The 27,587-nt window shown below is 36.0% G+C and overlaps 2 protein-coding genes across 6 annotated transcripts in view; one reads left to right on the top strand and one right to left on the bottom strand.

The window, feature by feature from the left end:
* Window positions 1–1,142: 1,142 nt before the first annotated feature.
* On the bottom strand, window positions 1,143–19,551 carry hars (histidyl-tRNA synthetase). 3 transcript variants are annotated; one of them, NM_001302256.1, is made up of 14 exons: window positions 19,396–19,551; window positions 18,153–18,461; window positions 16,622–16,711; window positions 16,418–16,537; window positions 15,453–15,548; window positions 13,556–13,681; window positions 13,348–13,455; window positions 11,199–11,297; window positions 10,551–10,644; window positions 10,332–10,459; window positions 6,864–7,136; window positions 4,835–4,951; window positions 4,597–4,743; window positions 1,143–1,370 (listed from the first exon to the last, which is right to left on the bottom strand). In NM_001302256.1, the coding sequence occupies exons 2-14, from the start codon at window positions 18,261–18,263 to the stop codon at window positions 1,317–1,319; spliced, it is 1,563 nt and encodes a 520-aa protein (NP_001289185.1). In that variant the 5' UTR covers window positions 18,264–18,461; window positions 19,396–19,551; the 3' UTR covers window positions 1,143–1,316. The 3 variants fall into 3 exon arrangements, with proteins under 3 accessions (NP_001289185.1, XP_087136535.1, NP_001289191.1); XM_087280409.1 differs by lacking the exon at window positions 19,396–19,551 and adding an exon at window positions 19,049–19,165 and having other exon boundaries at window positions 18,153–18,603; NM_001302262.1 differs by lacking the exon at window positions 18,153–18,461.
* Window positions 19,552–22,113: 2,562 nt separating this feature from the next.
* The window catches only part of trappc11 (trafficking protein particle complex subunit 11), a 54,127-nt gene continuing 48,653 nt past the window's right edge, over window positions 22,114–27,587 (top strand). Inside the window, exons 1-3 of one of the 3 annotated variants that reach the window (XM_087280162.1) lie at window positions 22,114–22,232; window positions 24,479–24,686; window positions 24,785–24,954. In XM_087280162.1, coding sequence (XP_087136288.1) covers window positions 24,483–24,686; window positions 24,785–24,954 — 374 coding nt within the window. In that variant the 5' untranslated portion in view covers window positions 22,114–22,232; window positions 24,479–24,482. 3 annotated transcript variants of the gene reach the window in all.

The raw sequence follows: 27,587 nt of genomic DNA, 5'->3' as shown, positions 1-27,587 counted from the left end.
AATTTTATTTTAATTTTCATTTATAAGTTAATTTTATTTTAATTAATTTTATTTCATTTTAAAATTTATTTTATAATTGTAATTTTATCTTTATTTTATTTTTTTTTCAATTTATTTTTTGTAAATTTGTTAATTTTTATTAAATTTTAATTACATTTTTATTAATTATATTATTTTAATTAATTCAATTCAATTATTTTAATAAAATTAATTCATAAAAATTAAATTTTTAATTAATTTATTATATAATATTTTTATTAATTTAATTTAAATTTATTTTTATTTTACTTAAATTATTTATTTTAATTACATTTATTTTACTTATTTCAATTTTTTATTTATTGGATAAATTTTTTTATTAATCAATTTTATTTATATTTATTTTAATTTATTTATTTTACTTTAATTTATTCATTTCATTTATTTTTAATAATATATTTTATTTAGTTCAATTGACTTTTTTTATTTTATTTTATTTATTTGTTTATACTACAGCTAATTACTATTGTTTTAAGGTTCTCAGACCTCGGTTCTCTTCTCCAGAGCCTGGATCTTCTCCATAATGCATTTTTAAAAATGTAATCACAATTCAGATTTAAGACAATGATTTTATGTTACAAGATCTGTTTTTATGAAAAATGGCCTGAATTAGGCCTGCACGGTTTATCGTTTTTAAACCATAATAGCGATTTGAAAGGGTGCAACTATTTCGATTCGCTATCAAATATGGTAACAAGCATATAGTTTAAGCACATTATCCTAAACAATGTGAAAGATGTAAAGTTTTAAATATAATTCATTTAATGAATACTGTAGTTCAGTTTCCAAGACAACTGACAACTTTACTGGGAAAAAATGGCAACATTTTTTACTTCTTATGCTTGGTCTTTTCACTGTAGCTCTTTTATGAAATTATAGTACATACATGTTAAATCGCAATTCCATTTTTTTTTCTTCTCCGAATCGTGCGGCCCTAGCCTAAATATTTATTATGTCTATTGAAAAAATATTAGAAATTATTTTCCAGCTGTAAATAACAGTATGTTTGACTGTCAGCAAACAAAAGAGAAGCTACAAGCAACGTAGATGCTCAATTATGTGATTTAGCCCAAAAAAAAGCGACATTTAAGACAAAGAAAAGACCTGGTTTACTCATTTATTGATAGATTGACATAACCCAATCACATTTTAAAACTGCAGGCAATGCAATGAATGTTTCCTCGTTTAGTGTACATGTTTGACTGACGCAACTGTAACTGACGTGTGTTAAATAGCTCCACAGTTCTCCGCTGTCTATATGCTGACTGTTTGTAAGACTACGATGTCCGCTTCTTGACTTCATCCACCAGCTCTGCTCTGGGCACGTCCACCTGCAGAAGAAAACAAACAAACAATCAGTGATTTCACACATTTCTCTTGACTAGTTATTGGATTGACTGCAGTTTCGAATTATTATGGGCTGCATTTTCAGTTTATTAAACTCCCCCTCAAAATAAATGAAAGTAATCATTTTAAATAAGGTTGCGACTATAACTAAATAATCCATATGTTGGCCTATAAGTCATGAAAATGTTATACTTGGTGTTTTAATATGACATTAGTAGCGCAAGCATTATATATATATATATATATATATATATATATATATATATATATATATATATATATATAGCTGGTGTATAGTAAGTGAACTGGCGCCGTTGTCCTGAGGCTGCCGTCACAGCAAATGGATGCTGCACACTGGTGGTGGTGTGAAGGGACTCCCCTCATGATTGTGAAGCACTTTGGGTGTATGGCCATTAGGGTTGGCCGATGTTGACCAATTTTGCATTGTATGATGTCTAATGTGAAACATGGCGTAGGCGGGGGTTATTGTTACATATCAATTAATTCATAATTCATAACAAATTAATTGTAGCCTATTTTTTTCACTACTTGACCCACATGGTCTTTGCTTTACCCATAACCAAACCATAAATAATAAAAGTTGCCCACAAATGACCACCAGTCAATCACTTATTTTGTAGTAAAAAAAAGTCTAAAAAAAAAGAAGAAAAAAAAGCTTGCATTACTTCCCCCGCCTTTGTACTCTTCTTATTGGCCCACTGCTCTAGAACTGAACGCGAATGATTGGTTAATATCAGCTGTCAATCACTCAGTCAATGCCATCTGCCTTCAGATAACACGAGGTACAACTGCGAAAATGTGAAGCTCTTAAGATGAGAGAATGAAAATAACGCTGACAGATTTATTTAAAGTTACTAATAATGGCTCATCTTATTAGTGATCATGTGCTGAATGTTAATCCACCATTTAGACGTTTCCAAGAGTGGATAAAAAAAACTATGAAATGTTATGAAAAAAACTAAAGCCATTCACTGTAAAGTCTTTGGGATGGGGGTTGCAGATAACAGCGTTTGCCACTGAATCTACACATTTTAAGCATGAGAGGTGCTGTATAATCCTTAATGTAATCCTCACGATGCCGTCAGCCGTGCAAGCGGCAGCTTTATGTAACATTTAACACAGCTCATGAAAAGACCGTTTTTGCTATTAAGATGACATGCAAATAATAAGTTATATTTCAATATAAATGTGCGGCGATCCCGGCTCAGCATCGTGAAGTTTGTTGGCCATCGGCGATTGACGATGACATTGTCTATCGGCACAACCCTAATGGCCATACAAAATAAATGCGCTATAAAATTACACATTACATTAACTTCCACAAACCAGGACTACTTGTTTATAGTTGCGTACTGACACTATGCAGTTGTGGTGATTTCAGCGATTATGAATTGCATATCGATTTTACAATCTTTATTAAAAACAGGAACTGTTTTAAAACTTGAGTTGCAGCTGATCACAGATAGTTGGAACAGATCTTTTCATCTCAATTTCTTTGTAAATCTTTTTCTGTCGACATGACTAGACGTGTCAATCAAGTGGCAGCATCCCGCTTTCTCTCATGAAGCTAATACGAAAGTGAAACTGCAAAAAATTTTAATTTTCTCTAGTACTGGCTCCATAATAAAGAAAATTTCTATTGACTCTAATGTAAAAATGGCCAAATTTACAGCAGAAAAACAGGTATTTACAGCCTGGTACAAAGAATGATTTTGGTTCATATAGCTAATATTACCCTTTATGACAACTGTGAGTGGGCTGATTTTTTTCAATAATTTTTTTTAATTTTTTTCGTTTTGTTTATATTAAGTTATATTAAGTCTGCATAAATAAGGGCATGGCCACTTAGTGACAGAGTGACAGCTAGGTCTTGGTGATCACCGTCATGTCCCCTTAGCTGATTCCGGCTGATTAGCTGCTGAACTCTGCATATACATCGTATTTTTGTTGTGTTTTATGTGGCTTTACACAGTCAGTTACTTTTTGGAATTATTTCCTACAATTATCAGATGATATGGCATGCTGTGTGCACCTAATTGCGCTCACAAACCATTCACGTGGCCTCCATTTCCCAGGTGAGTGAAATTATATACTTGTATACCATCTCTATAAATGTTTTTGTTTTAAGATCATTTATAATTTTCTTTAGACCTGTAATGCACTCCAGAATCTGACAGATTGATCAGCTGTAGGCTCTAGAACAGTCATCTGAAATGTTGTCATACAGTTTTATGCCTGGATTTCATAAATAGCCTTGCCTTTACTAACACAGACTATATCTGAAGTATTTAAAAGTAATTTGTGTTTTCTTCCTGTAGAAAAACATCATAAGAACAATGTTTAGTGGCTCAAAGTACTATAACAGTGTTTTTAAAAGACTAAACACTTTACTGCTCAGGTCAGAGGTCAGAACACAAACGAGCTGCAGGTAATGAAGTATTAAGAGTTTCTCCCAAAGACAAGCCCGTCTAAGCAAAATGCTAGCAGGCATCTCCACTGATGCTCCACATCTTTGCCCTTTTTTGGTAACCATGGTTAGCGCGATGACGTGCAAACAAAATGGTGCCTATATGTGGTTTCATTTGCACTCTTCAGAAACCTATGGGTGATGTCACGGATACTATGTTCATATGTTTAACAGCCTAAAGCAGGTCACACACCAAAAGTGCCGCTCGGCGGCGTGCCGCGCCATGCATTTTAGAATTCAAAACATAGGTTTCTATCAGGATACACACACCGGCGCTGCAAGTCGGCGGCTGTCGGCGGTGCCCGCCCACGACTCAGGACGCAGTTCATTTTCAGCCGCGCCACAGAGCACCATCTGATTAGTTTCATGTTAAATATCATTCGAATGTGCGCGTCTGGTGCGCGATACTTTAATCTGTCATGTGCGCGCCGTGGCGCGTGTCGTGGCGCTGAGCGGCGCTTTTGGTGTGCGACCTGCTTAAGGCTGAGACATGACAGTATGCGCCTGTCAATCAATTCGGTGGTCTGCAAAAAACGTGCAGCTGGCCTCAAAATGGCTGGCATTTGGATTATGATAAACCTAATAGGATATTAAAAGTGTATTTCTACCACTGTAATATGACTGTGAACCCACATCTGCACCAAAAAAGCTTCCTAAGGTTGATTTTTGCATTAAAAAAGGCTTCAAACATAATTTCAAATGGTAAAAATATCAAATCTTGCCTCTTCTCGACTGGCCACATTCCTCAGTTTGACGACGCCGTCTTTGAGCTCTTGCTCTCCTAAGATGGCCACGAGAGGAATGCCGGTGTCCTCACAGTGCTGCAGTTGACTCAGCAGCTTTGGGTTTTTCTTGTATAAAACTTCAGCCTGCAGTGGATAATACACATTGTAAGAGAACTTCAATACAACTGGAAATCCATTACGATTTACTTGTAATGTCATTCTGCCATATGCAAACCTTGATTCCAGCATTCCAGAGCTCAGCTGTGAGTTTTAGTCTCTCCTCTAGAAGGTTCTTCTGTGCTGAAGCCACAAGCACTTGAGTTTCAGTGGTGCGCACCTTCTCTGAAGACAGCTGGTGGACGGAATAGTGCATGTTGGCATTTTAATACCCTTCATATTAAAAACAAGGTGGCACAGTCCCTAAAATGTCATGTTAACCAATACAATGTAACCAGGGCTTTACATTAACTTTTTTGATCACCAGCCACTGTGGCTAGTAGATTTCCAACATTACTAGCCACTTGCCATTTTCACTAGCCACAATTTTGTTGCTTCAAAAATATATTTTGTATTAATAAATGTGTCTTTGACATGTTAAAATGACTTGATTTAGATGCTGTGTTGTCCACATGCCTCCTTATTTATTTCACTGTGTGTGTTGTGTATGAGCTTGCTCACTGTGCATGAGCAAATGGGTTGTCGCATTGCAATTGGTTTTTATTTCACATGACTTTTTTAGGGCTTAAAATTAAGGATTTACCAAATTTATCTCTGACCACACCAAAAAGGAATAATTATTTCTTAGCCACACATTTTAAATGTGTCAAAACAATCAAATATATAGCTGTATACATGCACTTTTTATTCAACAAAACATTTATTTTTTTACAAAATGTAAAAAGATCTATTGTCATGTTTCTAAAATATGCACAGTAATCTTTCCTGGCTAAAGGTCCCAGATCAGCGGTTACTACACATATATGGCGAGTTAATCTCATATTGAAGCAATGTTATTTTCAAAGGATTATAATTAAACTATATTAACAAAATAACTGTAAGCAAAAGAAAGCAGGTGAAACATACCACGAGTGATAATGAAAATATGATCACGTGCCGGAGAATAATTTAAACGAAAGCAGTGACTGCTGCTGCTGCTTACAAAAGGTTTGCTGCTTAAACGAGCATCGCTTTTTGTCTAGTCTATTTCAGAGAACCGATCGCATCAGTTGCGCTACCTCTACATGGTTGTTTCGCACAATTAAACGGGAACGCGCGCGCAGGCTTTTTAACAGTCGCGCGCATCCCATCACCTGTGCGTGCGAGTAATCATCCTCTCATAAGGTATTCACCTGCTTTTGCTCGCGCGAAAACAGTTATTTTTGTCAGTCGTGCTGCTTCCCGATTCTAAGATCACATTTGCACGCATATAGGGCAATCCTGTCGAACCCTGCTTTAAGAAAACTACAATGTAAACATTATTTGCAACCTGCCAAAGTGGCTAGTGGGAGTGGCTGTCCAACCCGCCAAAGCTGAAATCTACCCGCATTTGACGGGTTGGCGGATGTTAATGTAAAGCCCTGAATGTAACGCTTTACTTGAAAGGCCGTTCATTAGACCATTATTTATACTCATGACATGACTTCATAATTGTAAATAAGATTTTATGCACACTTATTACAGCTGTTATTAAGTGCAATTCCCTCAGTTATGACATTTTAAATTCAAAGATGACACTGCTTGTTAAGACAACTTGACAAATAAATATATTCCACATTTTTTACTTTGACATGACAACTTGACATTACCAAGAGAACAAAACTGGTCATAAATCTGTCATAAACATGACTGTCATGAAGCCATTATAAATAGGTCATGAATTTTATAACAGTGTGAATAATAGTTTTAAATGAATTTGTTATTAAAATGTCAACAAATATATAGATAAAAATATTAACGACAAGTAATGACGCGTTTAATCATGCATTTTACATGGCATCTGTTTGTTTCACTGGAAAAGTAATCAGAAAAATATTCATGACAATTATAATGGCCTCATGACAATTATGTTTATGACAGGTTTATGACAAGTTATGTTGTCTTGGTAACGTCAAGTTGTCATGACAAAGATAAAACTGCTTGTGAATGTATTTGTTTGTGATCTTTGCATTTAAAATGTAACACACGTAGAGGAATTACAATAAAGCTTGAATTGAATAAATAAAGCACTTTATACGCACTAATATCTACGCATTTCTCTGACTCACCTCTGCCTTCTGCTCCATGATGGAGAAGACCCTCTCAATGCCAATGCTGACCCCCACACAGGGCACTTTCCTGCCTTTGGGGTCAAACATCCCCACCAGGCCGTCGTATCGTCCTCCTCCAGCCACACTACCAACACTTACACCCGCATCCTCTGCCCCGTTCTGCTCCGCAGGTGTAGATGCCGGTGCCGGGTTGGCCTGAGTGAGAATGGCTTCATAAATCACACCAGTGTAGTAGTCCAGTCCTCGCGCCAGACTCAGATCAAACACCACCTAGACAAAAACAGAGACATTTCCAAATTAATGAGGGCAAACGAGAGCACAGTGAATGAGTGTGGAGGGAGAAAATTAAATAATGAACAGGAAATTATAAAAGGACCTACTGAAATGAAAACGCCTTTATTAAATTTTATAGAGCGTGTATTTTTATCTAATGGGTCATAAAATGTAATAACGGTGCATATGAAGCATAAAAAAAATTAGGTTTGATGTGATACAGCCAAGCGAAGGTAATCTGTAGTTTTTGTATTGCTGCGTAGCTCCACCCAAAGGGAAATCTTATTGGTCCAAAATATATTATATTATCTCTGAATTTAAATACACCTGCCTTTATTTGAAAACATTTCTTTGGCAAACTGCATTATACAAAGCCTAATGCAAATGAAATATTCAATTTTCTTGATTAATATAATAAATTATTCATTTTGTTCAGTATAAAAGCTCTAAAATTAAAGTTATGAACATTTACTCAAACCCAGAATTAAAAGGCTTTTATTTTACCCCTTTTACATGGTGCAAGACACGTTTTTGCTGTTTCCAGAATGTGACCGGCTCAAAATACCCATCAGATTATTTATTATACAGTGCTGAAAATGCCCATTTTGTGGGTCAGATGAAAATGTAGCTGGTTTTGTGGTCTGTGAATTTAAATGCAATTGAGATGGTTTTCCCCGCCCACCGCTTCTATATGTGTCTGTTTCTCCTGCTGTGTCACGTCAGATAAACAGCAGTCAGTGACGGAGACAAACACGGAAGAAGCAGAGATCTAGTTAATTCCAGTTACCAAGTAATGCCGAGTTCAGACTGCATGATTTTAGCCCCGATTTTAACTCGCCGACAGGTTTTGAGAAATCGCCGACAAATGGCTGAAATCACAGGCAAATTGGTGCTCGTGCAAATTTAGTGACAGTCACACAGTATGAACTATCAAAGACGCGATCTGAGAGAATCGCCGATGCCTGTGAGATATTTGGCGTGCTAAATATCTGGAGCTGTTGGCGATTCAAATCATGCTGTGTGAAATGAGTTTTAACTGAAAATAACATCGGCGATCGCCTACAGCCAGTGAGAGAACAGCATTCACTTGCATGTGTGTGCCTGCTGGCCAGCGGGAGGCTGGGGAGAAGTTAAAAGCGCTCATTTTCGGTTTATTTGGACCCAAGAAATGGAGGAAAAAACTAGTGGAGGTTTGACAGGAGCACCAGTGTCTGTTTGATGTTTCATACAGAAAGTTAACAAAGAAAGTTGAGGAGAAATTGCTAATTCCCTTTAAACCCAGGTGAGCAAATATGTACATTTTCTACCCCATTAAATGCTTCTTTCTCGTTATGTGGTTAATAACAAAAGATATACTACATGTTTTTGTCTGCGAGACGTAGTTTGGACGAAGTTGTCAGCGATTCTTCCTATTGTAAAGTCATGCAATGTGGAAGCCCCTGTCGCCGATCCATCTTGCAGTGTGAACAAAACAGCGACAAAACGCAAGCCCAGATAGTCATGCAGTGTGAAAACATCTGTGACACAACTAATTTGAAAATCATGCGGTCTGAACTCGGCATAAGGTTATTTGATGCATTTGTGGTAATGTTTATTCAAGCCTTTCTAAAGCAATGAGTCACACACAAATGCCACAAACATACACAGATGTTAACATTTGTACTGTTTTTGCACACCGTGGCAAATGTGACCGGATGCAAGTTCATAAATACGGCTACATTCACTTCATTATGCTACTGTACAAAATAACCCAGATTTAACGTCCACAAACTTGTACTTTTACGTACTACATTAGTTTCGAATAATGTTACAATCCAGAGAGATAAGCTATTTTAACTAGTGTGATGCAGTGTTCATGCTAATAATGTCACACACCCTTGATCTCTGGTTTGGTTTTACAGAAAACACCAATGACGCTTCAATGTTTTGCGTGTATTAGACAGCATAGTAGAGCATTGACAAAAGATTGATCATTTTCCCATTTAAAGCTTGACAGGAAAATTCACCGAAACTATTTTATTTTTATTTTATTTTGATTAAGATGCTAATGGTCTAATTCAATCCAATGATTTATGCTAAGCTGCATGCTAAGTGCTCACAATGAGAAAATAATAGTAATAGTACTTTGGGGTGTTACTGGTTAAGAATACTTCTAAAGTCACTTTAATGTTTTGCCTTTTATTAGACAGCACAGAGCAGCATAAACAAAAGCTTTTGATCATTTTGCTATTTTAATCTTGACAGGAAAAAGCAATAAACTATTTTTAATTTTTTGGGGGGGAATGAGATGCTAACGGTCTAATGCAATTCAATGCTTAATGCTAAGCTAAGACAAAAGTGCTCCTACTAAACCTAGAAATCATCTGAATGCATTAAAAAACATAAACTCAATGATTTAACTCTAGTATAATTTTATAATGGGCCTATTTCCAAAACATAGTTAAGTGTTCCTTTAAGGACGATGAGAAATATTACTTTTGAAGAGTTCTTGACCAGGAAAACACCAAAAGACCCTTTAATGTTTTGCCTTTTATTAGACAGCACAGAGCAGCCATAACAAAAGGTTTTGATCATTTTCCTATTTACAGCTTGACAGGAAAATTCATCAAAACTATTTTTTTATTTTATTTTGAGTGAGATGCTAACGGTCTAATCCAATTCAATGATTTATGCTAAGCTAAGCTAAAAGGGCTACCGCCAGACCTGAAGAATGGCTGAATGGAACCAAAAATGTAAATCTCAACAGTTTAACTCGAGGAGAATTGTAAAATGAGCCTATTTTTCAAACAAAATGGAGTGTTACTTTAAGGACAATGAGAAAAAGTACTTTAGAAGTGTTCTTGACCAGGAAAATGATTTAACTTTTATTAGACTGCATAGAGCAGCATTAACAAAAGCTTTTGATCATTTTCCTATTTAAATTTTGACAGGAAAATTCATCATAACTATTTTATTTTTATTGCATTTTAAGTGAGATGCTAACGGTCTAATCCAATTCAATGATTTATGCTAAGCTAAGCTAAAAGTGCTCCTGCCAGACCAGGAGATCTGCTGAATTGATCCAAAAAAATATTTTAACTGAACAATTTAACTCTAGGAGAATTGTAAAATGAGCCTATTTCCAAAACAAAGTGGAGTGTTCCTTTGAGGACAATGAGAAATACTTTAGAAGCTCTTGACCTCTGACCTCACCTTGTCTGTGATCTGAAAGAGCTCCAGGTAACTGAAAAGCAGCTTCATATCTGTGATGCCAGCACAGGCCTGTTTGCTTTGGGACAGTTTGGGATCCTGAAGCAGCCGCTCAGCCAGATCCTTCCCACCTACAGGTCACAGATATCAGTGGATGCAGCAAAACACTTCAGGCATCAGTAGGTGGTTGTGAAATGTGTGTGTAATACATTTTTTACTCACCCTGCATGCTGACATAATCCCTGATTCGATCGGCTACTTCTTCTGAAAGCCCCTTCTCATTCACCATCTCCTTTTTCACTTCCTCCCAGGCCAACTAAAAACACAACAATGGGCATGTGAAACCTTAATGGATAGTTAAATTTACTACAAACACTACGGAAGTCAATGGTTACAGCTTTACAGCTTTCTTCAAAATATCTTCTTTAGTGTTCAAAAGAAGAAAGTAAGTCATAAAGGGTTTTGAACAAATGAAAGGTAAGTAAATTATGACAATTTTCATTTTTGGGTGGACTCGCTCCTTAAATTAGGCCTAGGTTGACGATTATTATTAACGATTTTAAAATTAATGAATCTTTAGTGTAATGAACCAATTTTGATTCTTTAGTGCGGTTTTGACATGACATTTCTCATGCAAGCATTCTTTACTGTTGTAAAAATTGGATAAACTAAACATTTATAAACTAACATACAGGCTTCTGTCAGAATCATATTTTCAAGTGTGATATACAGTATTATCGCGATATTGAGCTAAGCTTTAACAGTCACCTATAAGGCCTAAGGGTGAGTAAACTCTTTAAAGGCATCAGTATTTCAAACATTCCTTAGTTCCAATTTAGAATATGCAAGGCTTGTAGTTGGATCTCTCACCTTGTCCAGTTTATCCACTGTGGAGCAGATTGTGCGGAACTTCTCATCAGGAACACCACAAATAGCGAACATCCCATCTAGAATGCGTCTGTCGTTCACCTGGACCACAACAATCATCTATAATCAACCTTTTTGTTCTCATCATGATGTTTCTTGTGAATTGACCCTTTGCGGAAAGTCAGATTGACAGGCGAGCAGACCAATCAATGTGCAAAATGACAAGAAACATTAGTTTACGGTTTTCTGGGCATTCTAAAGTTTTTCAGGTAAATAGATAAAACCATGCAAAAGAACGACCCGATGTGAGATTCGAGAAAATTACGATACTTGAGATTCGAGTGAACGACGAAACTTTAAAATGAAGAGACTTGAGATTTGATTGAATGGAAAGACTTGAGATTCTAGCAAAAGGCGAGACTTGAAATTTGAGCGAACGGCGAGACTTAAGATTCTAGCGAATGGCGGGACTTGAGATTCTAGTGAACAGCGACGCTCGAGATTCTAGCGAACGGCGAGGCTTGAGATTCTATCAACCGCAGAGGCTCGAGATTCTAGCGAACGGCGAGGCTTGAGATTCAAGCGAACGGCGAGACTTGAGATTCAAGCGAACGGCGAAGCTTGAGATTCTAGCGAACGGCGAGACTTGAGATTCTAGCGAACGGCGAAGCTTGAGATTCTAGCGAACGGCGAAGCTTGAGATTCTAGCGAACGGCGAAGCTTGAGATTCTAGCGAACGGCGAAGCTTGAGATTCTAGCGAACGGCGAAGCTTGAGATTCAAGCGAACGGCGAAGCTTGAGATTCAAGCGAACGGCGAAGCTTGAGATTCAAGCGAACGGCGAAGCTTGAGATTCAAGCGAACAGCGAAGCTTGAGATTCTAGCGAACGGCGAAGCTTGAGATTCTAGAGAATGGCAAAGCTTGAGATTCTAGCGAACGGCGAAGCTTGTGATTCTAGCGAACGGCGAAGCTTGAGATTCTAGCGAACGGCGAAGCTTGAGATTCTAGCGAACGGCGAAGCTTGAGATTCTAGCGAACGGCGAGGCTCGAGATTCTAGAGAATGGCGAAGCTTGAGATTCTAGCGAACGGCAAAGCTTGAGATTCTAGCGAACGGCTAAGCTTGATATTCTAGCAAACGGCAAGGCTTGAGATTCTAGCGAATGGCGAGGCTTGAGATTCTATTAACCGGCGAGGCTCGAGATTCTAGCGAACGGCGAAGCTTAAGATTCTAGCGAACGGCGAAGCTTGAGATTCTAGCGAACGGCGAAGCTTGAGATTCTAGCGAACGGCGAAGCTTGAGATTCTAGCGAACGGCGAGGCTTGAGATTCTAGCGAACGGCGAAGCTTGAGATTCTAGCGAACGGCGAGGCTTGAGATTCTAGCGAACGGCGAAGCTTGAGATTCTAGCAAACGGCGAAGCTTGAGATTCTAGCGAACGGCGAGGCTTGAGATTCTAGCGAACGGCGAAGCTTGATATTCTAGCGAATGGCGAGGCTTGAGATTCTATCGACCGCCGAGGCTTGAGATTCTATCGACCGCCGAGGCTTGAGATTCAAGTGAACGGCAAAGCTTGAGATTCTAGTGAACAGCAAGACTTGAGATTCTAGCGAACTGCAAGACTTGGGATTCTAGTAAACACGAGACTTTGAGCGAATGACGAGATTTGACATTTGAACGAACGACAAGATTTGAGATTGAAAAGGTTCTAAGTTGGCTGGGTGCGCCTTTAAACAAAAAGATTGCCAAATGAGTCCACTGTGTTTTTCCGCCTTCCATAGAACATAACGCACAGCTACCCTCTTAACAAGACCCACATCGGCCATTTTCCAATTACACTCGAGCAATTTCATGTCTGTTATGAAGTGAATTTCATGCGTGAATGAAGTAGACTCAAAATTTTCAAGTGTTTAATTACACACAAATAGTCCAGTGTGAATGTCCCATTATGGTTAAACTCTGCAATGATTCCACAATTTACATGTTTTTCTGATCAAACATAATCCAGCCTCAACATTGAAGATTCTGCGATGTGACTATGGCAGATGTTGACTTTGCAATGTCAATGCTGAAATCATACATGGTGCAGCCCTAAATGGAAGTTCCACAAACTAAAACTGAGACCCATAAATTGAAACAAAGGGAAAAACCAACCTTGATACGAAAATCTCCAAGATCTAATTCACTCAGGATCTCGTAGACAAGCTTCAGACACTCTGCATCAGGGATCATTGCATCGTATTGACCTGCAATATCGAAATCCTGTAGCCACAAAGAAAAAGAATTGTTAGTTATGCCTTCAACTAATAACACCTCTATATATAACAACACCAGAAGGTACACAGTGAGGTAAAGTACTCACACACTGGTAAAACTCCCTGTATCGGCCCCGGGTCATGGCTGGGTTGTCTCTGCGGTACACTTTAGCAATGTGGTAGCGCTTGATGTTGGTGATTTTGTTCATTGCGAGATAGCGAGCAAATGGTACCTTAGGACAATAAAAGTCAAGGAGACAAACCGCAGACAGCACTGCTGATTCTAGCCAAGAACATGTTCATTATGATGACACTATAAATGCGCATCTGCATGAGGATATGCAATAACAAAAAGAAATAAGGGCATATGCTGATGCTTTTAGACACAATCCATTATGGCATTTACAGCAATTTAATACAGACAGCAATCTTCATTAAATGTCACTGTATTACTTAATTTATTAATAAATAATAAACACTTAGATTGAAGTAAATCTAGAGTGAGTGTGGTGATTTGGTAACTCATTTTATTCATTCATTTTCATCAACTTTTCCGGGGCCGTGTCACGGGGGCAGCCTCAGGAGAGAACCCCAGTCTTCCTTTTACCCAGACACTTCCTTTCGGGGGGATCCTGAGGTGTTCCCAGGCCAGTTAAGAGACATAGTCTCTTCAGCGTGTCCTGGGTCTTCCCCGAGGCCTCCTCCCGGTGGGACATGCCTGAAACACCTCCCTAGGTAGGCGCCCAGGAGGCATCCAAAACAGATTCCCGAGCCACCTCAGCTGACTTCTCTTGATGTGGAGGAGCAGCAGCTCTACTCCCAAGCTCCTCCTGGGTGACAGAGCTCTTCACCCCATCTATAAGGGTCTATTATTCTAACTCTTTTTAAGCTATTATTATAAGTGTATTTAGGTACATTTAAGAACAAAATCCTAGCGCACTTGGCAAGTGCCGTAAGGCGAACGCTTTCGGTTCATTCATAAGGAAGCTGAATTTTAGTGCACAGCAAGAGTGTTGATCTTCTGTTTGAAATGTTTTTGACGTCACATGCTCCAGCACCAAGACCTTTGATACAGTGATTGCCTGGTAACATAAAAAGCACAGCGCACTGCTCTTTACTAATGTCCACAAAGGCAGTAAGGTGCATCTCGAGTACGAGCCTCTGGGTGTTGTAAAAAGCACAAAACTGTACTTAAAGTATTTACACCGTATTCATACTCATAAATGTAAACACAAGAAAAAACATTAACATTACACAAGACATACTGTAAAAAGAATTTTCACAGCCACTAGACTTTGTTGAGCCTCACCTAAACTGTCAGGTATCTTTATCAGAATTCAAAATGTGTGATGTTTCGCAGCAGTCATTAAGGAATCGTCGTTAGATGAAATTTAGGGTTTAGAAAAACGTTTCTTTGAAGATCATGACCATGACACATTAACATCATTATGAATATAAGCTATATCTCTATAATGTTCACAGGAAATGGACGTTTTTAAAATTTCAGTACCAACCGGTATCAAATTCCAGTATCATGACAACTCGAATATAAAAGGCTAGGGGGTAGAGTTTCTATTGGGCTAAACTACACTTCTGCACATACTGTTTCCCAATGCTGTGCATTAAAGCTATTAATCCTATAAATAATGTTCAATTTCATGTACAGACTAATCATTACACTTCAGCAGACCTCAGAGTATCATCAGAAGCTTATGGACCAGAGTTCTCCTTTTTGTTACATCTGCATCTTCTATAAATTATATTAAATCTAAGTTACAGTCGCTTTTTCTTGCTTTTGCTTTTAACTCAAACACTTAATCTTTTTTTTAATATTTATTCTTAAAGTTCATCGTTTTGTATTTTTTATTACATTTATTTTTCATTCTTTTGCCTTCTGTCTTCTGACAGCACAGTGGTCAGCTATTGGTCTGTTTAGGTGTGCTTTATAACTACATAAATGCATGAATGAAATGAAATACAAGATTAGTAAAGACTGAAGGATACAGTGAGGTCGTATCTCAGAGACAGAAGTTCTCCCCCCTGGTCCTTCAGATCATAGATGAGTTTGGAGTCTTCTCCATACTTCCCCGTCAACGTTTCCTACAGAAAATCAAATAAACAGGATTATTATAGTGAATCAATGTTCTGATGTGACAAACATACTAATGTACGGTGCTGTGCAAATGTCCCAAACACTACACCAGCTTTGCTGACCTAAGACTTTTCCAAAATATATAATCAATCTCTTTATTAAAAACAAACTGATAATAAGGGAAATAAGTACAAAAAACAACAACAACACAACATTTTCTCCTCAAGCAAAAGTCTATGTTCAATGTGGCTTCCCATGGCTGTTTTGTTCTTAATTGTCCTGACATTTTCTGAAATAATGTGCTGTGTAATATCAGTTTTCTTTAAGCACGTTCCAGAGTTCTTCTTTAAGCTTAGAGTGTCTTATCTTTCTTTTTTAGGTCATTGTGATCTAACATGGCCCCTATAATATTCAGGTCAGGACCCTGTGGAGGCCATATCATGACTTCACATTTCATCAGCTGTTTTTTCTTTCTTCAAGTAGGATTTCACTTCAATAAATGGCTCATTATCATGCTAATGAAAACTATTACCACTGAAGTCCTTTCCAGAAGGAATGGCATAATGGATTAAAACCCATCTGTGCTTTTCAACACTCACAATTTCATCAATTCATACAATATTGCCAACAACACAGGTAGAAACACAGCTCAAACCAGGACAGTCTCTCTCTAACATTGTCTTTCAAGTGTGTTAAATAATTAAAACAAAATAATTAAAACTCTAACCTAACCCTTATCCTAACAACCCATACAACAACTGATTTTATTTACCCTGTATTAATCTCAACAAAAAAGTAACAAAAATTGACCGCATTTATCTATTAAAACATCAAAAAAAAAAAAATTTTCACAGTGCGGTATATCTGTTCAAGAGACCTTCAGCTCAAAGACGGGGGAATCGATGGTTTCGGCACCATGGCGTTTAAAGCAGTTGATGATGATGTTGAAAACCTTCTCTCGTATAGCCATCTGTTTGGGGTTGTAGTCTCTGGTCCCCTAAAAAAGGAAATAGCAGATACAGCTTACTGTAGAGTAGCTCACTTTAAACAAGCCTGTGGGTCTGTAAGGTTTGTTATATACCTTGGCTGTTTTGAGAACAAATACATGTTTTCCTTCGTCTCCTCCCAGCTGAGCTTTGAGCTGCAACAGTCTGGCCACTTCTTCATCAATCTAAAAAAAAAAAAACATTTTTTTAATCAACTAACCTTTATTTTTATATCACTTTTAGGGCTGCCTAATGTATCGCAAAATATTGTTATAGGAATAATAGTATATGCAATATACTTGTTGAAGTCAGAATAATTAGCACCCCTGAATTCATTAGCCCCTGTTTATTTTTACCCCAATTTCTGTTTAACGGAGAGAAAACTTTTTCCAACACATTTCCAAACATAATAGTTTTAATAACTCATTTCTGATAACTGATTATTATAATAATTTTGACCTTAAAACAGTTTATAAATAATTAAACCCTGCTTTTATTCTAGCGGGAATAAAACAAATAAGAGTTTCTCCAGAAGAAAAAAATATTATCAGACATACTGTGAAAATTTCTTTGCTCTAATAAACATCATTTGGGAAATATTAAAAAAAAAATAAATAAAGGAAAAAAATAAAATAAAATCAAAGGGGGGCAAATAATTCTGACTTCAACTGTATGTATCGCAGACGTGTGATTAATTACATTTACCTTTGTATTTTAACATTATTACATACATTATTTTAAAGCAGTATTATTGTAGGACAGTGGTTCTCAAACTTTTTTCATCAAGTACCACCTCAGAAAAAAATTGTCTCTCCAAGTACCACCAAAATGAGCAGTATTGAAATACAGTAGTGTAGTAGGCCCAGTAAAGCAGCTACAACTCTGCACAGTAAAAAAAAAAAACATGGCAGATTACCTCAGAAATATAGGCTATGTCATATATGGGATATAATATACCCAATTTTTGATAAATTTTGAAATATATGTAGCATGTACATGACATATTTCATTCCTCCGCGTACCACTAGAAGGAAGCCTGCGTACCACTAGTGGTACACGTACCACAGTTTGAGAACCACTGTTCTAGGATATTGTAAGATAAGTAATATTGTCTTCACAATACTCAACAACATTATCACAAATAGCATACTTTTCCAGTATCGTGCAGCCCTAATTGTTTTAGACTTAAACAAAAAAGTTGTAGAATCAAACAGACAAGATTTAATTTTGTTGATTGACTTTGGTTTAGAAGTCTTTAATACAATGAAAACCAAAAAAATTGGAATGAAAAGTTTTTTTTCTAGGCCTAAATATCTATGAACTATTTTTACACATCAATTCGTGTAAAAATTTTGGGATGAACTATCCCTCTAATACTGAAAACCAGTTGTGCTGCTTTATTTATTCATTTATTTTATTTGTGGAAAGTTCTTTAAGGATTAGAAAGTTCAAAAGTAACAATTCATTTAAAAAAAGATATCTATTGTACGACTATAAATGTCCTTACTGTTGCTTTTGATTAAATGTATGCATCATTTCTTGGTAAAATTATTACTAACCTCATACTTTTGAACAACATTTCAAATCTAAGAAAAACTAATGCTGTTATTGAATTCAAATAATTACCTGTGATATGGTCATCCCAGAACAGACACGCAGGGAATGCAGACGCACAGCAGACCGACGACCCATGAGTCCAGCACACAAGCGCATGGAGACCAGTCCCAGAGCGGCCATTATCAACAGTCCAAACACACACACACACACCAATGTCACAATACCAGACAGTCCAACAGAGTTCACAGGTGAAGCATCCAATCCCACAAACAGCCCAGATAATCCAGGAGAGCAGTGATGACGGTGATGATGGCGGTGGCGGTGGAATCCGTGGAACAAGCAGGAAGAACAGGAGAAAAGTGGTGAGCAACCCAGTCACTAGGGGCCCATAAGAGAGGCATCACAGCAACGAGAAGGCAAAACACGAGAGGAGGCCGTCAAAATCTACCAGCAGCCCCAGAATCACGCCAAAACTCACAGTTTAACCAAATAAAGGCCCTTCTGTCACAAATGCGCATTTCTGTATAAATTAAAAACGAGTGTTTCAAACTTTCAAATGCCACAGACCCCCTTTCTAAAATGTTTTTTTTTTTTTTTTACGTGTTAATACAATCACACACAGAGTGTGTGCATTCATAGAATAATTTATTATTGTTCATAATCATAATATTAATATAATAATAGCAACATAACAATATAAATTACTATTATTACTTCTACTACTACTTTTATTATTATTTTCAAAAAGCCCTTGAGGTCCCTTGGACCAAAAAAACCCGGATTTACCCCAATTTCTCCAAACTTTTATTCATTAATATGTGTATTTTTAACTTACATTTTAATGATTCTGGATTATAGATATGTTATAAACCCACATTTATAACTATACGCCTCAGCGCTTGATCTGACAGAGATCACGTGATTAATGTCAATGGACACCGGTACTTTCTGATATTCATTCTTACCCCAACATCCACTACTGCTGATTAATACAAATAAATATTATTTTTAATGTATCCATTTAAATGTTACATGCTGTATTATTGACGTCCACCATGACAGAGAGATTGCATCAGCAGGCTAACGGTTAGCGTCATCATGCCGCATGTCTAAGGTGAATGAACATTACTTCATATCTTAAATAATGACACTGAAAGCAAACACATTTACTAAAAGAGCTCATAGCCTGCCATACTGATGTGATCTAAACATCCATGCATCATCTCATATGAATGATTCGGTAGCAGCCATTGACCACACCATGTGTTTCTTCATTAGGCGTTGAAATAAACATCTCAGAGTTCATACTGACCTGTTCTTTGCTCGCTTTCTCACTTTTGAGTTTTCTGACCACCTCTCCTTGTGTTTTAATCGCCTCTTGCAGCTGTGCTTTATCGGCCATGGTGCTCCAGAAACACAGCCGATGAAGAACCTGCGACCGAACTGCAGATACTGCGGGCGCCGTCGCAGGCGTTTGACGTCGCTAGTGCGCCTGCTCAAAGGAACACTAGAGGGCGAGTCATGGCATAAATAAAACAAAATAAAAAAGAAAACATTAAAATGAATTGCTAGTTTAAGATTTTGTAAGATTTTGAATACAGTTAAGTAAATGAGAACATTATTTATTTATTTATCTATTTATTTATTTATTTATTTATTCATTCATTCATTCATTCATTCATTCATTCATTCATTCATTCATTTATTTATTTATTTATTTATTTATTTATTTATTTATTTATTTATTTATTTATTTATTTATCTGTTTGTTTGTTTGTTTTGTTTATTACATAATGCTTGTGTGGTTATTATATACCAATATTACTACCACCACAAATAGTAATTAATAATAATAATAATAATAATAATAATAAGAATAATAATAATAATATTGTTGTTGTTGTTATTATTATTATTAATTTGTATTATTATCATTATTATTGTTGTTGTTGTTTTTGTTGTTGTTGTTGCTTTTGTTTAACAAAAATATTTCATTATTATTATTATTTATTTTGTTTATTACATAATGTGTGTGTAGTTATAACAACTTATTATTGCTTTTGTTAAAAAACATGTTTGTGGTTGTTATATAATATTAACAATTCTTATTTTTCTTTTTATTTTTATTTTTCTTCTTTTTGTTGTTGTTGTTGTTGTTGTTGAAACAAAATGTTATAAAAAATTATATTATTATTACTATTTTATTATTATTAATAATAATAATTTCGTATAATAAAATATTTTGTGGATAATATTTACTACTTTTACTACTAACTCAAATAATAATAATAATAATAATAATAATAATAATAATAATAATTGTTAATATTTGTAGTAGTATTGGTCATAGTATTTTAGAATAATGCAGTGCTAAAGCTAGTTTTAAATTTGTAATACATAAATCTTCATAATTATATTCTGTAATCTGTAATATTTGAATAAATTTTATATCAAATAAAATTTTTGTCTGTATGTCTTTTTAAAATTAATTTCAGTTATCAAGCTTAATTTTTAAATACATTTTTAGATAATAAATATATTACTGATAATATGATAAATGTTAATCAAATATTATAATTTTAAATAAGTCACATGAATGCTTCCTCTAAATTTCTGTTTGTCGTTTTGTTTAAACAAATTTCATGTACGGTATGTATTTCTCTACAGCAGGGCTGTCAAACTCAGTTCCTGGAGAGCCACAGCCCTGCACAGTTTAGTTCAAACCCAGCTCCAACATTCTAACCTATAGATTTCTTTCAAACAAGCCTGAAGGACTCAATTAGTTTGATCAGGTGGGTTTAATTAGGGTTGGAACTAAACTGTGCAGAGCTGCAGCCCTCCAGGAACTGAATTTGACAACTGGGATCTACAGCTACTCACTGTGAGCAAGTAAAAACACTTCACATGATTTGAGATCTGAGCTGCATGCATTGCTTTAAAATGAGCTCATCCAACCCTACCCCTCACAGTGATGTCACTAGAAATGCAATCTCAGCTTGCATCATAAAGGCTGCATTCAGATACTATTGAACGATTTTACCATCAGAGCCGTGAGCTTATAAACACTAACTCAATAACTACACAGTAAAAAATGTAGGGTTTCACACAATTCCTTCATGTTGTCTTAACACAAATCAATGAAGTTAACTCAATTGTTTTGACAAATTTAGATTGTTTGAACAAAATAATTAAGTTAGCTCACCAAAAAAAACTGAATTGTGTACAAGCTATTAAATTTGAATGAACAACCTTAAACTAATCTTTTATATGTGAAGAAATTCATTTACACATATTTGTAAATATTTGCATACAGTATGCAAATCAAAATATTCAAAGCAAAGCTTTTGACATCTCAACTAGTTAAACTAATGTTAATTGTACAAACTTTAAAATTCAAAAGAACAATCCCTCAAAAGTCAACACTCCTTTAAGTCCATAAATAAGTGCCATTTATTTATTTATTTATTTATTTATTTATTTATTTATTTATTTATTTATTTTATGTCCTAGACATCAATGTTTAACAGTTTCTAACTTTTGTTTTTGTTTTCAACAGAGTCATATAGGTTTAAAACCAATTGAGGGAGATTAAATAATAAGTTAATATCCATTTTGGGGTGAACTATCCTTTTACCACTGAAAAAAAGTTGCGTTGTTTAATTTATTTATTTATTTATTTTTTTTGTAGAAAGTTAAAAAATAATACATTTATATAAAATATTCTATTGCAAAATTATAAATGACTTTACAATAGCTTTTAATTAAATTTACGCATAATTTATAGTAAATTCATTACTACTTGTAAACAATGACATTTCAATCGTAAAAAAACTGTAATGATGTTACTGTTTTAAAGACACACCTGTGACAAAGTCATCTCAGAAAAGAAGCGCCGACATCTCAGTCGCAGAGCACAAGTATTAGTTATTTATCATTTGTTTCCTGTCATCTGCCTCAGACGCAGTGGATACAGATACAATTAGACTCCAGCAGATGGAAGTAAAGAGTTGCAGCTCTTGTACGTCGACTCGAAAAGAAGAAGCAGTCATATGTTATGATGAAGGTGGGGTTTTAAATTATGAACAAGATCTCTGCATAAATGTAGGCCAGCTTGCTGAGAACCGAGCAAAACATTGCATGAACCTGAAGGTAAATACTTCCCATCACACAGCTAATGTTTACCCGTTGTAACTGGCAGCGCTGCGCCTTTTAATCCAGTTTAAATGGCTGTTAGCTTTAGCATTCACAGAATAGCATCAGCTGTCACGGGTGTCAACTGAACAAATAGGAGGCATTGGGGTTTAATCTTTGACAGTTTACAGCGTAAATATAACTTAACATCTTAAATCAGAAGAAAATTAGTTATATAGGCATGTGTCAGCGTTTTATTTGTCTTCATGTCCTTAGTTATCTGTTGTTCAAGTCACCAGTATAGGATCTGTGAAAGTAACGTAGGGCTGCACGATATTGTTAATACGAACATCGCGATATTTTTCCTGGGAAATACTTTGCCATATATTTACAATTTCAACAGCTTAAACAGCTCTTTTTAGAAAGAATTAATCATTTGAGATTGCATACAATAACATATAATATGAAATTATGAGGTGGCGAGATTAATTAAGAGACTAACATAAACTAATTATATTCCATACACAATGATGTTCTGTACAGATAACCACCAATCTCTGAATAAACACTTACGAGTCGTAGACAAGCTATATGTCTGTGGAATCTTTGTGTATCACTCTTTCGTTTCTGATCATAACTTAGACTTCTAACAAATTTGTCAGAAAAAAAAATCTGTAAGTTTGCTAGTCCACCTAATGCGCCTGAAAATGAACAGTGGGCAGCTTAAAGGTGCGAGTGCCGCTTAGGAGGGGAGACATTTAGAGAAAGAAAAACATGTGTTTGAATTGAATTTATGCATAACACAGTATTACAGTGTAATTTTTAATAAATATCATATTATTACTATAGTGAAAAATCCAGTTCAAACCATTTTCCAGCCTGACCAGCTAAGACCAGGCTTGAAATGGCCAAAACCCTTCTAAAACAAGGCTGGTTGACTAGCTAAAACCAGTCAACCAGCTTAGGCTGATTTAAGCTGGATTTTCAGCAGGGTAATTGTTAAATAAATGATATTTTGTTGAATAAATGCTTTGAAATGGGGATATTTAAACATCAGCTGTGAGTTATGATTAACCACGTCGCAACTCTCCACCAATGAGAGCCTGAGAGACTAGCTTTTTACCCATCATCTTTGTGCATTGACAATGTTTATATTTATAAAAGGTCAGTTAAGTTAGCGTTAACTTGCATAAATTTTATATTTTTAATATTTTAAATTGTTACACTGTAATAAAATAAGCATGATCTAAAACATAAATAATTGTAATGTTCTTTAATTGCAAACTTTCATAAAATTAAAATTTTGATGTTAAATTTAAATGTTAAACACAATAATAGTTTATTCTGACATAAGTTTTTAATAAGACTTCAAACAATGCCCATTTTTGCCAGTGAAATAAAGATATGCGCCCTGTATGGAACATTGTTTTAATCGTGTACGGAACACCGTAAATACCGATCATCTTTCATACACATGCAAAGGCGGTACTTTTCCCCTCTTTTCTCAAAAACCACTGGTCCAAAAGACATAAATCAAAATTTAGATTGGAAAGTGTACAGAACATGGTTAGTCTACGACTACGTTAAGCTGAAAAGAAAATGAATGAATGAAATTGAGCGTAAATAAATACAACATAGCAAAGATATTAAAGTAAATTTGGCTTTATATTCACACATTCAGACATTCTCTTTAATAATATAATTTCAGAAAGTATTTTTTGTAAATTCAATATAAGGAAAACATATAATCAACCAATGACTGCTAAAGTACAGTACAACTTTACCTCAATAGCAAAGATACAAGTGAAATAAACAGTGCTTTTCTGAGGAGTCGTACAGTGTTCAGACAAAACTTAAATTATCAAATGTAAATAATCACTGTATAATCTTCATTGCATATATAAATATTTGTTTTGTTAAAGCTACAAACCTAATAATCTTGTGTGCTTTTACACTCTCTTGAAATTCTTAATAGTTACAAGTCTTAACAGTATGGTTGAACTTTGCACGGACAAATTATTGTACATGATCAACTACAGTATAATTCCAGCTGGACATTCCCCTTACTGCGATGTACACATCCACAATTCACATTGCGATATCAATGCTGAAACTATATATTGCATAGCCCTAACTAAGCTCATTGTCTTTATTTGTTCAGCTTATCATAAGTATTTGCTAATAAATAACTCAGATCAATCAGATAAGTATCTGTTCAGTGTATATTAACTCATATTATGTTGATCAGGTGATCTTTTCTCCAGCATCATGAGTCCAGCGCGATGGGATCTCCCTCCAGAGCTGTGCTGCAGGCCCATGGCTTTTGTGGCTCTGACAGGCCTGGATGTGGTTTATAATGCCATCCACAGAGCCATATGGGATGCCTTCTGTGCCAACCGGCGGGCGGACAGAGTGCCCATCTCTTTTAAAGTTCTGCCAGGAGACCATGAGTATCCAAAGTGCAGAACCAAGGTGAGATAAAAGAAAATTTTGGTTTCTTTGGTTTTAGTTCGAATTTTGTACACGTAAACTCACTCGGTGTCTTCCCAAACATACTCTTTTCATACCAGAGAACATCCTATGAGTGGTACATTCCTAAAGGGATTCTGAAGACGGGCTGGATGAACAAGCATCTCAACCTGGTGCCTGCTCTGGTGGTGCTGTTTTATGAGCTGGACTGGGATGATCCACAGTGGAAGGAGAAACAGTCTGAATGTGCTACCAAAGTGGAGATTGTCAGGTATGGATTAGAGTAGAGTAGATTAGATAGATGACAGTATCATGTATTGACGATGGGCAAAGGGCTGAGACCTATGACGATTTTAAAGATGATATTTAGCTTGTTTTGAGTTAATGTAGACCTGATACATGTTTTAAATACATTATTGAATAAAATTAATATTTTTCATCATCATCATCATTAATCATAAATGGGCAGCACGGTGGCCAATGGGTAGTGCTCACGTCTCACAGCAAAAAGACGGCTGGTTCGAGCCTTGGCTGGGTCAGTTGGCATTTCTGTGTGGAGTTTGCATGCTCTCCCCGTGTTCGTGTGGGTTTCCTTCAGGTGCTTTGGTTTGCCCCACAAGTCCAAAGACATGCGCTGTAGGTGAATTGGGTAAGCTAAATTGTCTGTTGTGTATATGTGTGAATGGAAGTGTATGGGTGTTTCCCAGTGATTAATTTGCAACTGGAAGGGCATCCGCTGCGTAAAACGTATGCTGGATAAGTTGGCGGTTCATTCTGCTGCGTTGACCCCAGATTAATAAAGTGATTAAGCTGAAAAAAATCTAACTAACAATAAATGAATTACAAATAATTTGACAATTTCAGTTGTTCACATCTACATCACATGACCGACACAAAAATGAATTATTTACATTGCTCTCTTGTGCATGCTCTATCTCTCTTTCTCTCTCAGCAGAGTAAATTAATTAGCAACTTTGTTGCATAAACATAATAGGCTAAATAAAAAACTGGATTTAATTAACAAACAAGGTGAATAAAATTATTTGTAAAAATAAAATAACTGAAAAAGAAAATGAAAGAACTGAAGGCTCATTTATACTTCTGCGTTAAGCGCACGCGTATGCTACGGCGCAGCCTATGCGTGGACGCATAGTCCTCGCTGTGGCCGTCGCTGAAGCGCACCTCTCAAAAAATGTAACTCAACGACGCGTAGCGCAAGCTCTGTGATTGGTCGGTTTGGTAGCGCTGACGAGTGTGGGCGGGACTGAGAGCCTTGCGAGCCTGATGGAGCGATTGTTTACAAGTGTGGAGTCCCGTAAAGGAGCTCCAGATGAAAAGTTTTGTGTTTACCTCATGGTTAATGTTGTTGCATGTCTGCCGGTTCCTGCCTCAAAACGAGCAAGTTTGAGTCACTTGTTCATTTAAGGAAGCCTTCAGAAAAAACAAAACATCAGCAAAGAAACTCGATACAGAGAAACAAAAACACCTCACTGCCAACTAGCGGTTTAGAAGTGTTATTGCAGAGCAACAGAAACAGCATGCAGAAGTATGAATGCACAGCCGCGCGTTGCATGCGCCGTGGGTCACGCCGATTACTTGACGCAGAAGTACTGTATTAACCAGACTTGAAACCAGCTTAAATGGTCTTGAATAAAAGGTGTTGCGATAATACACAATCGTTGGTCTTTTTAAACTCCTTTATAACAGCACTCCCACAAAATTCCCTCTAGCTTTCTCAAAAAAGTTATTTATCTTTCATTTATATCCATTATTAATAGCCTGTTTAAGTTTTAAGGTGGCTTATAGCCTATTTTTTTAGTGCATGGACTGACTGCTTCTCCAAATACACGGAATATACATGTGTCTTATTTGTGTGTAATTCGATGAAATAATCAAGTCAAAGTCAAAGTCAGCTTTATTGTCAACTCAGCCACATGTACAGGACATGAAGAAAATCGAAATTATATTACTCTCAGACCCTGGGTGCCTAACATATAAAATTAATATAAAAAGTAGAGTTTTAAGTAAAATAAAATTTACAGCATATACAATTGTACATAAAATGTGGTCTAAAAATATACATAAGGACTACAAATTTGTAAACAATGCAATGACATTAAGGGCAAATGAGTGCAAACCAGAGTTGTGCAGATAAAGAACAGTATATAGTGAAAAAAGGCTTTTAAGCATGATAATTAAGATAAAGTGACAGTTTCATAATATATAGGGAGGTATGTATAGTATGATGTGCCTAACTGGAAGACCAATGAACACAGACATGCACAATTTTCAGAAAATAGCCTATTTATCTTATTTAAAAATATGTTAGGCCTATATTTATTTATATAGAAAATACATTTTATTTAATTATTTAAACTAGCCTGTATTAAATTCAATTACAACCTGCATTTTACCATTTGTTTTGGCTTTAATGAATTATTGAACAGATAATAATAATAATACATTTTATTTAAAGGCGCCTTTCTAGCAACTCAAGGACACCGTACAATCAACAAGAGCAATAAAACAACATATACACAGCAATAGTGCAAATAAAATTAAGTATTAAAAGCCATCTTAAATAAGTGGGCTTTGAGTCTTGATTTGAGCAGTGTAAGGGAGTCAATAGCCCCTTTCACACATACAGACCTTTCAAAGCTTGTATGTGTGAACAGGTCCTTTTTGAAAATACCGGTAAATTTGTTCTGGCTATTTTCCGGAAAGAGAAGTTGTAACATTACCGGCAATTTGCCGGAATGCTGCGCTGTGTGAATGCAGAAGGAAGATTACCGTAATAAGCGCGTGCACGTCTAGAACGTGCTGACGTGAGACGTCTGCTTTAGCCAATCACAACAGTCAGACGCATTTACGTCCGCGCGGTTTGTGAGAATAAAAAACTTTGAA

Source organism: Danio rerio, chromosome 14 (genome assembly GCF_052040795.2).
Source record: "Danio rerio strain M-AB ecotype USA chromosome 14, GRCz13ab, whole genome shotgun sequence".
Lineage (NCBI taxonomy): Eukaryota > Metazoa > Chordata > Actinopteri > Cypriniformes > Danionidae > Danio > Danio rerio.
The sequence above is the reverse complement of the archived record's forward strand: the minus strand, read 5'-3'. Positions and strand labels throughout refer to the sequence as shown.

Bases quoted from the DNA above. Each gene is read 5' to 3' on its own strand.
- hars (NM_001302256.1), bottom strand. From the start codon at position 18,263: ATGGCCGCTCTGGGACTGGTCTCCATGCGCTTGTGTGCTGGACTCATG. The intron at 11,298-13,347 runs GTTGGTTTTTCC...GTTGTGGTCCAG, and splicing joins TTGGAGATTTTCGTATCAAG to GTGAACGACAGACGCATTCT. The intron at 10,645-11,198 runs GTGAGAGATCCA...TTGTGTTTTTAG, and splicing joins CAGTGGATAAACTGGACAAG to TTGGCCTGGGAGGAAGTGAA.